This window comes from Gopherus flavomarginatus, chromosome 18 (genome assembly GCF_025201925.1).
Source record: "Gopherus flavomarginatus isolate rGopFla2 chromosome 18, rGopFla2.mat.asm, whole genome shotgun sequence".
NCBI classification, from domain to species: Eukaryota; Metazoa; Chordata; order Testudines; family Testudinidae; genus Gopherus; species Gopherus flavomarginatus.
Window position 1 is genome coordinate 10,991,648 of NC_066634.1, and position 10,466 is coordinate 11,002,113.

Here is a 10,466-nt window from a genome sequence, read left to right on the forward strand (position 1 = left end):
TCCCAGGTGCGGGCAGCTCCTGGGGGTGGGGATCTGGCTCAGCTCGGGGGCGGGGCAGCTCCTCGGGGCGGGGCTCCAGCACAGAGCGGGGGCGGAGCAGCTCCTGGGGGCGGGGCTCTGGCACAGCCCATGGGCAGGGCAGCTCCTGGGGGCGGGGCTCTGGCACATTGTGACGCGTAGCCCCGGCTGAACAGCTGCTTCCTGGTTCTGCACGTGCTGCCAGCAGCGCTGGAGCTGCCCTGAGCCGGAGCGGAGCCGCTGGTCTCAGCTGCAGCCAGGATCTGCCCCCGGCCCCGCTGGGATCCAGGTGGGGACAGAGACTGGGGCCCGGGGGTTCCCCTTGGTGTGGCTGGCGGGGGCGGGAGGGGAGAATCCGGAGCTGCAGGTGGGGGAAGGGCGGTGGGACATTGTGACCCGGAGCCCCCGGGGAATGAGAGGCGCTGGGGGGCAGGAAAGTGACTCTACCCCAGGGAGCCTGGGAGAAGCCTTGAAGGCGCCTCGGCCCCAGTGGAGCTGCAGGAGGATCCGCCCGCCCGCCCCGCTGGGATGGGGGGACCGGGGCCCGGCCGTCCTGTGGGGGGGAGGGGCGGACCACGGGCCCGGCAGGGTGGGGCGGTGTATTAAATCCCTCCCCATAGCAATGTGCTACTCCCGGGCACTGCGCATGCCCAGTAACAGCCGCTGAAGCCGCTGCCCTTCCCCCTGCCCGGACCAGCCGTAACGTTCCGCCGGGCGCTGGGGGCGGGGCTGGAGCGGGGCGGGGGAGTGACAGGGAGCGTGGGAGGGGCGGGCGCAGAGCAGGAAATTGATGGGCAGGGGGGGTCAGGAAATTGATGGGCAGGTGGGACTCTCCTGACTATGATCCACCCAGAGCTTCCATTTGATTCACTCTTCTCTGCCACAAATAGTGGGGCTGTGAGTGGGGCAGCAAGTCCTTAGTGTTGGACTCTTACTCTTTCAGGGGCTGGTGACCTTCAAGGAGATGGCTATGTATTTCACCAGGGAAGAGTGGGCTCTGCTGGACCCCACTCAGAGAGCCCTCTACTGGGATGTCATGCAGGAGAACTATGAGACTGTGACCTCGCTGGGTAAGGGTTCCTGTCCCTTCTGTTCTTGGAAGGGGAAATGAAGAGTGAAGGTTCACGCCACCCCCACAATGCCATCTGTACCCTGTCCTGTTTCAGCATCACCCCAATAGGCCAGTGACACACATAATACCAGAGACCCTCCTCTGCTGCAGAACACTTTGGGAACAGAGCACAGGAGCCATATTGCACAGTGTCAAATATCTCCTGTTTGCTCAAGTGAAACTGGGGGTTAGGTCTGGCATAACTGTCCCATACCCCTAATCATTTTTCTTGCCCTTTTCTGAACCTTTTCCAATTCCAATATTTCTATTTTTGAGATGGGGTGACATGTGCATGCAGTATTCAAGATGTGGGTGTATCATGGATTTATTTGCTGTTTTTACAAATATGATCTATGAGATATTCTGTCATATCTATCACTTTCTTAATTATTTCCTACATTGTTCACTTTTTTTCACTGCTGCTGCACATTGAGTGGATGTTTTCAGAGAACTATCCACAGTGACTCCAAGATCACTCTCTTGAGTGGAAACAACTAATTTAGACCCCATCATTTTGTATGTATAGTTGGGATTGTGTTTTCCAATGGGCTGCACTATGTGCTATCCTGTCATCTAGTACTGCTAAGATCCTGGATTCAGTAATATCCCTGCCCTTCCTGTTCCCTTTCTCCACCGAATCCCGCCAGCCCATGCTTCCTGTTCCCAGCTTCCCCAGGATTCTCGCACTGTCTCTGAACCTCTCTGTCAGCAAGAAGCAGTGCCAGGGACACTTGCCCTCTGTCTGGAGTCTTCGATTTCTGGGACATGGATTTACTTTCTCTGTGTTGTAAGAGGCTCTGTCATAATGAGTGTCTGTGATGTTACCCAGAGTACAATCTGGACTGTTAAATAGCTGTATCTCAGTCCTCCAGCATGGGGTGCCTTTTCCATTGTTTTCCCGCGAGAACAGCCCCTCTTGGCCAATTAACACACAGTCTCCAGCATGTAACTCACTCCCAGCTACACAGTATTGAGTGCTGCTAGACAGCCACTCATGAATTACACCTCAGGAGAAAACCAGCAAATTCTCAAGTGCCCAACTTTCCCCCAGAAATGTGCATCTTGCACTGTCCAGCACGCTACTGAACGACCCAAGCTCATATGAAGTCTGTCATTTCATCAGCGGAAAATGACATGCACCAGCTTGTTATCCCAAACAGAGTTTCCAACACACTTCAATCCACACATACTGGTTAGATGAACAATAAACCAAGCTTGTTAACTACCAAAAACTAAAACTAGGCCCAGTCCATGAAAGGGGCACTCCCAGGAGAGACTGTACAAAGGCTGGAACATGAAACACCTTTGTAAACCTGAGACAGCTGCCTTGGGGACAATGACAGGGAGAATCCCCCAAAGTGACTCCTTTGTTTCTGCTCTTCTCTGGCCTCCGATTGTTCCTTCCAACGTGGAGTACTTTGCACTTGTCTCTACTGAATTTGATCCTATTTACTTCAGATCATTTCTCCCGTTTGTCCAGATCATTTTGAATTTTAATCCAATCCTCCAAAGCACTTACAACCCCACCCAGCTTGGTGTTGTCCGCAAACTTGATACGTGTAAGAGAGAGACTGTTACTGGGAGGGTTTCCCCATGTGTCAGAGGGTTACACCCTGGTGGGAGGGGGCTAGGCCTGTACTGGAATAAGGTCACTCTGTGCTTCACAGTGTGCTAGAACCTAGAATGTGCATTAGCAGGGGAAAAGCTGGGGGGAATCGGCTTGAGGAATGGACAAAAGCCTAGTCTGAATTCTCACACCTTGCCCTTTTCACCTCGGCAGGCCAGAGAATAACATCCATGTTTCGCTGCAGATCATCTCGTCCTCCCAGGGGCAAGGAAATGGCTGCAATGGAGCTGGCTCAGGTAAGAGATTATCAGTGTGGCGGGCTCTGCTTGGAGGTTGAGGAGCAGTAAATGCATAAGAGGGTGGGAATTGCTAGAGGTGGTGGGAAGCAGGAAATATCTCGGGTGGAGAAAGGGAGGGGACAGCATGTGACAAACCTGCTGAGACTTGTGTAGTGTAGGGCGTGATGGGTTGTCATCCCCAGGAGGCAGTTTGTGGAGCTTCTGGGAACTGCTGTGTCCTCTAACCCTCACGCTGGGCTGGCCCTTCTCACACTGCTTTGCTGGAGATTTCGCCAGCCTCTCCAGGGCCTGTTATCACCCAACACAACAGCAGGTGGCGCCATGCAGCCAACTAAGCTACCTGAGTGCGTTACCTAAGCCACTCAAGGACAGATAGAAGACAAGAGCCAATTTCCCACTCCCCAACCTTGCACACTTGCTGTAGTATAAATCCAGAATGATACCATCTTATAGTGCACAGAGATCTCTATAATACAAGCTCATTAATGTAGTTCCCCTTCCCCTCGATATGGGACAGATGTGCACAACAAGCTGAGATTTTCCCCAGACACTTCACTCAAAATACGCTGGTTAAGATAAAGCATCAAACAAGTTTATTAACTGCAGAAAGATAGATTAAGTGATTATAAGTGATAACAAACAGATCAAAGCAGATTATTTAGCAAATAACCAAAACTCAGACTAAGCCTAACATACTAGATGGATAGAATTTGAATTAGCAATTTCTCACCCTGACTGATGGTACAAGCAGTCCCCCAAGTTTCCATACACAAGCTAGAAATCTCTTGATCCTGGGAGCAGCACTTCCCCCACATCTGTTTTTGTTTCTCAGGTGTTTCCAGAAGTTCTCTTGTGTGGAGAATGAGGCCAAGAGATGATGTCACACCCCACCTTATGTAGCTTTTCCATATGGTGGGAACCTTTTGTTCCAAACTCAGTTCCTAGTCCAGTTTGTGGAAAAATACAGCTACTAAAATGGAGTTTAGTGTCATGTGGTCTGGTCACAGGCCCTGCTGAGTCATAGTAGCCATGACTCATAGGCTGGCTGAAACATTCACAGGAAGGCTAAGCTCTTCCACAGTCCATTGTCTTTGTTGAGCCATCAGCACTGTCTGGCTTCTTCATTGTTTTACCTGAAAGGCTCATTGTGGGTGTTACCCAGAGTAAGCACATTTGAAATACAGATACAGAGTCAATATCCATAACTTCAGATACGAACATGATATGTGCACACAAATAGGATAATCATATTCAGCAAATCAGAACTTTTCCAGTGACATCACACATGATGCATCTTCTACAAAATAGATCATAATTATGTCCTATTCATATTATAATCATACCACTATGATGAATATGAGGGTGTAGTGTCAGATAGGTCCTAATTTCAAGGCACAGGAGTTGGGAATGGAACTTCCCCTCTTTGTGGAACAGGAAATAACCCTCCAGCCAGGGCTGGGACAACTTCCCAGACTCTCTGCGATGGAGCCTGAATCTACTGACATTTCATTAATTACCACCAACCCCAATCTTTGTGGCAACTGTAAACTTTATCAGTGATGATTTTGTACTCTCTTCTAAGTCATGGATAAGAATGTTAAATAGCACAGGGCCAAGAACCAATCCCTGCAGGAACCTGCTAGAAAGAAATCCACTCGATCATGGTTCCCCATTTACTATCAGAGTTTTTAATCTATTTAATGTATGCCGTGTTTATTTTGTATCATTCTAGTTTTTTTTAGTAAAAATATTGTGCTAATCAAGTCATGTCCCTTACGGAAGTTTAGGTATATTACATCAATACTATTAGCTGCAACCAAACTTTTGATCTCATCCAATAAGGATATCCCGTTAGTTTGATAGGCTCTATTTTCTCTAAACCTTTGTTAATGGGCACTGCAATTCTGACCTTCTAACTTCTATTCTTTATGATTGACTTCCCCTTTCTTCCATATATTTTATTTGGAGAGTGCTTGGATTCCTACCAGGGAGCCACTATCAGGGTCCAGAGACAGCCCCATCTCCTATATTAAGCTCTGGCTAGTAGGTATGTGATAAATGTGAAGACCCTGCTTCTGTCTGCCAGATGGGAGACACAAAGGTTCTATCTTTCTACCCTCTGATGCCTCCTGGCTGCTGTAAGCAAGGTGGGGTGGGACTCTGTTAACATGTGCCTCCCGGAGCTTCCATTTCCCTGGTGCTGCTGTTCCGTGAATAGTGGGGTTGTGAGTGGGTCAGCAGGTACTGAGTATTGGACTCCTGCTCTTTCAGGGGCCGGTGACCTTCGAGGAGGTGGCTTTGTATTTCTCCAGGGAAGAGGGGACTCTGCTGGACCCCACTCAGAGAGCCCTCTACAGAGATGTCATGCAGGGGAACTATGAGACGATGGTCTTGCTGGGTAAGGATTCCTGTCCCTTCTGTTCTTGGAAGGGGAAATGAAGAGTGAAGGTTCATGCCACCCCCACAATGCCATCTGTACCCTGTCCTGTTTCAGCATCACCCCAATAGGCCAGTAACATACATACTACCAGAGACCCTCCTCTGCTGCAGAACACTTTGGGAACAGAGCACAGGAGCAGCATCACACAATGTCAAATATCTCCTCTTTATTCAAGTAAAACTGGGGTTAGGTCCAGCATAATGAACAGAAGCTTCCTACCCCCAGCCTTCTCTCAAACCCTGAGCCTTCTCTACCCAAACCAGAATGTGCTTGGGGTGTAACAAGCAGGCGGCTGGAGTCAGAGCTGCCAGTCCAGGGTTACTTATCATACAGACACTCAGTGCGTCCTTGAACGCTGGCTGAGAGTATCCAGACAGGGGAGCTCCAGCAGCAGAACACTGAATCTCACCCAGGATTACAGATGACACAACTCCTCGCCGATCTGGATTGCACCCCAGCATGTGAAAATGGCCTAGGTTGGTAGTGACATTTCTTGAGACATGGAGAGTCTTGCTCCCATATCACCAGGTGTAATAAAAATAACAGGAAAGGCCAAATATGGAAAACTGATTGTTCAGCTTGCTTTTGACCTGCATCATATTTTGCAATATATTCCAAATAAGGAAATTAACGTGCAACGTATGTGTCATTGTTTGTGGTTTTAAGCTGTAAAAGGCTTGTGTGATTTTTAGCTCAGGAACAGTATTCCAAGAGCTGTCGCCCCCTACGTGCTTGTAACCAAGAAAAGAGCCTCAGGCTGAGCTGATTCAAATATGAATCCTGTGGTCGTTTTCCACAACAGCCTCAATAGGTCCCTGTGATGGAATGTAAGGCTACATCTAGACTACCCACCGTATCGGCGGGTTAAAATCGATTGCTCGGGGATCGATATATGGCGTCTCATCTAGACGCCATATATCGATCCCCGAGCGCGCTTATATCGATTCCGGAACAACACCAACCCCAACGGAGTTGCTGATTTGACAGGGGGAGCCGCGGACATCGATCCCGCGTGGTGAGGATGGATGAGTAATCCGATCTTAGATATTCGACTTCAGTTACGTTATTCACGTAGCTGAATTTGCGTATCTAAGATCGATTTCCCCCCGTAGTGTAGACCAGCCCTTAATGTCTTCACACCTTCCCCCTGCAGGAGAATGGCTGTTTGACCAGCTGTTTGCCTTGCTGTCTCTAAGGAACTGGTCTGTGGGTGTTCCCCAGAACTGTAACTTTTTCAGTAATATCATACTGTAAAATCTCACAATTTTACATACAGTGTTACTACACATTTTAACAGGAGGATAATATTCAGTAGGTTATGCGTTTTCTAATGATACCTCACAAGCCAGTTTCCACTAGCAGGGTCTTCTCTGTTCACAGAATTTCTGATAGTTTGATGTCTGCTGGCACTGGATATCACTATTTTGGCATCTCTCTCTCTGTCTCAGTGAGCACCCGCTGTGGTTGTTGAAAGTCTGTGATGGGATCTATGGGATGCAACTGAACAGTGGCACCCCTGAGCCCTTTGTCCCACCACCTGGGCTCCCTCTCACACATGTGATGCTGAGACAAGCTGTGAATCTCTGGCAGATATTGCACTTACACAGACATCCGTAGGTAGGGACACAGCCAACTGAATTACATGAATGCTTCTGCAGCCACTCATAACACTAATGATAGAAAGTCGCCCCCCCTACAGCTCTGCAGCCTTGCACCCCTGGATCATACCATCTTGCCTTAATCAGAAGCCTGATCAGTGTGAGTTTATTACACAGGGTCCACCCCTCCCTCACTGTGAATAGTACATGAACCAGCTTTGTAATGGAGCTGAGATTTCCCAAGAACTTCAAGCAAAATACACCAGTTTAAGTAGAGCATAAAACAGATTTATTAACTACAGAAAGATGGAGTTTTAAGGATTATAAGTGGTAGGAATAAAAGATCAAAGTAAATTACCATGGAAATTAAAGATAAATTCACAATCTAAACTTTACACCTTATTACACTAGGGCGTAGTTCAGTTGTGCACACAGGAAGGCTTAATGCTCGAGCTGCTGCACATGCTGGGCAGGCTTAAGGTCGGGCTCCCCATGGCAGGAGAGAAGAAGACTCGGCCCCTGGAGGGGCAGGCTGGGGCTTCCTGGATCCCATTTGCTCACAGCCAGCGCGCTGCCCCCACTCCCAAGTCATCCATGGCGCCCCCAGGTCGGCCAGAATGGAGCAGCAGTTTTCACTGCACTACGTCCACTTATGGCTTACAGGCAACTCCCAGACTCACCACAGTCCACCATCTCGGCCAGAAAGGAGCCCACTCAGCCTCACCATTGCTGCTTTTCCTTCCCCCAGAACCCCGCTTCTCCTGGGCTGCAAGTAGCCATCCCTGGGATGCCAACAGGCAGCCACAGGGGTCTGTCTCTCAGCAGCCAACCGCACCTCCATGGGTTCAGCCCTCAGAAGGGTAGGTGGGGGTTTCCTGGATCCCAGTTGCTCACAGCCAGCCCAGCCTCCACCTCTGAAACCATCAGTCATGCCCCCAGGTTGGCCACAAAGGAGCCGCCATTCTCCACTTGGACTCAGCTTTGCTTGTTTTCCTTTCACCCAGAACCTCCCTTCTTCTCCTGGGCTGCAAGTAGCCACTCCTGGGAAGCCAAGAGGCAGGCACAGGATTCTACCTCCCAGCAGCCAACCACACCTCCCCAGGCTTTGCAGAATGAAGGGTGGTGCTCTACTAACCCCACTTAGCCGCACAGCTTCTTCCCTGCCTTCCTCAGCTCAACTTTCCTCTATTGCCCCATTCCTGCCTCACTTCCTCCTTTGGCCAGTCACGCAAAGGAGCCCAGCAGGAAGTGAGAGCCTCTATAGGCCAACCTCCAACAGCAGAGGTGGCCAAGCCACAAGCCTCCAAATGGTGACTGGCCTAACTACTCTAGGTTCTCCAGCCTGACACCAAGGTGCTTTCTCCACTGCTGTCAGCATCCTCTGTCATGCAGGGGTTGGAGTTATCCCAGGGACAGGCCAATAGGAGGAGTGCCCTTTCTGAATAACAAGGGGATCTGGGAAAAGAAAGACAGCGTTTTTCTGCCTGGTTTTGAACCAGGGACCTTTTGCGTGTTAGGCAAATGTGATAACCACTACACTACAGAAACTCCACCTACTGGGTTGTTGCTCACTCTGGCACAGACCGATGGACAAATCTAGAGAATGTGGTGGTAGCCCCTCGATAGGTCAGCTGGCAGGGCAGAGGACTGGAGCCAGCACTCAGGAAGTCGTCCTTACCTCGCCCGTGTGACTCCAGCTTGAGGGAGAGCTTCTTTTTCTTCTCCTTGCTGACAAAGAGCAAGAGAAGAATGAAAGGTCAGGTGGGCCAACTCGGTGCAGAAGCCCATGCTGTCTTTTCCTGCTGCATAGCCTGAAATGAGGGACTCGTGGCAGTTAAAGGAACTGCTGCACTCTCAGAAAACATCCCACCCGTGCATAAAGGAGGATAGAAGAGCCTGTTAGTCTAGCACGCTCCCAGCTGAACTGTTTCAGCAGCTGCTAGGTTTCTTTTTGGCCTGTTACTTTTCTGTCTGGGATGTTGTTGTCAGCTGTGGCACAGAAAAAGGACGTCATTGCGAGCTGCCCATGAAGATAAGATTAACTTTTGCCTTCCTTGCTCGGCTTTACTTGCTTCCTCACCCTATTCCTGCCTTAGTTCCTGTGTTACCTGAAGGCAACGGGGGCCCAGCAGTACGAAGAGGAAGTTAGACAGCTAGACCCTGGTGGCAAAAGTTCTACCACCGCTTGCCACCCCACTCTCTTCTCCCAGCTTCACATATTGACCACCAGGGACTTGGTGCCCAGCAGCGCAACGGAAGGCAGTGGACAGAGCCACCCTCGCCTTGAAGCTCTGGCTCATTAAACCGTATCTTCAGTCGCTGATGGCCAATGAGAGACCAACAGCGCTTGCCATTTTAGCACTTGAAAATGCCATTGGTCAGTCACTGGATCTCTTTAATGCTGTTACATAACAAATGAAAATAGAATCTCAGTGTGACATTCTGTACCTTTGGGGAGTGTGCTGTAACCCCCATATTCCTCATTTTCATATAATCGTGATCTTATATACAGAGCATGCCTTGTAAGGTATCAGGGGAAAGGATATGATCTGCTGAAAGTCATTTCTCTACCCATAGATGTTTACCATTCATGCATATGAAGTTATGAGAATTGTGCAGTGTGGTTATCACTATGCTGCAAGGTGGGGGAGTCAGCCAAATATTAGCTCCCCAGTGACAACAGCAAGGAAAGTAACCAACACCCGGACAGGGTGTCAAACAACCCATCAACAGCCATTGTTCAGCAAGGGAGCTACAGTGCAATCACTTACCTGCAAGAGGACACCCCAGGGGAATTGCTCAGACTTGCTTGGAGAGACGCAGTGATGCTGACCTGACTCTGAAGGGGGAGCAAAGCCAAGAGGGAAGAAAGGACATGATAAAAGCAGAGACATTTGCCATGCTTTGTCTCTCTCGTCCACCTACATCTACAGACACCCCCACACCAAGCAACTGAAGCACTGACAAAAGGGGAGAGCCTGGCTGAAAAGCCACCAGCCGGCCTGTGGTGAGAAGCATCTAAGTTTGTAAGGGCATTGAAAGGGTTAAGATCAGCTTAGAGTGCATTTTGCTTTTATTTCACAAAAACAACAAGGAGTCCGGTGACACCTTAAGAACTAACAGATTTATTTGGACACAAGCATTCGTGGGTAAAAAGCCCTCTTCTTCAGATGCATGGAGTGAAAATTGCAGATAGAGGCATAAATATATATTGGAACATGATGTAAAGGGAGTTACCATACAAGGGGAGAACCAGTGTTGAAGGCTAATTCAGTCAGGGTGGATGTGGCTCTCTCCAAGTAATTGACAGGGAGGTGTCAATACCAAGAGAGGGAAAATTGCTTTTGTAGTGAGCCAGTCACCCCCAGTCCCTCTTCAAGCTCAAATTAATGGTGTTAAGTTTGCAGATCAGTTGTAACTCTGCAATTTCTCT

The 10,466-nt window shown here is 49.3% G+C and overlaps 1 protein-coding gene across 1 annotated transcript; it reads left to right on the plus strand.

The window, feature by feature from the left end:
• Nucleotides 1-251: 251 nt before the first annotated feature.
• LOC127036607 (zinc finger protein 560-like) lies at nt 252-5,588 on the plus strand. The gene is made up of 4 exons (XM_050927664.1): nt 252-307; nt 962-1,088; nt 2,910-2,992; nt 5,267-5,588. Exons 2-4 carry the CDS (start codon nt 983-985, stop codon nt 5,432-5,434), a joined length of 357 nt encoding a protein of 118 aa, XP_050783621.1. The 5' UTR covers nt 252-307; nt 962-982; the 3' UTR covers nt 5,435-5,588.
• Nucleotides 5,589-10,466: the final 4,878 nt, after the last annotated feature.

Bases quoted from the DNA above. Each gene is read 5' to 3' on its own strand.
- LOC127036607 (XM_050927664.1), top strand. From the start codon at position 983: ATGGCTATGTATTTCACCAGGGAAGAGTGGGCTCTGCTGGACCCCACT. The intron at 1,089-2,909 runs GTAAGGGTTCCT...TCACCTCGGCAG, and splicing joins TGAGACTGTGACCTCGCTGG to GCCAGAGAATAACATCCATG. The intron at 2,993-5,266 runs GTAAGAGATTAT...CTGCTCTTTCAG, and splicing joins CTGCAATGGAGCTGGCTCAG to GGGCCGGTGACCTTCGAGGA.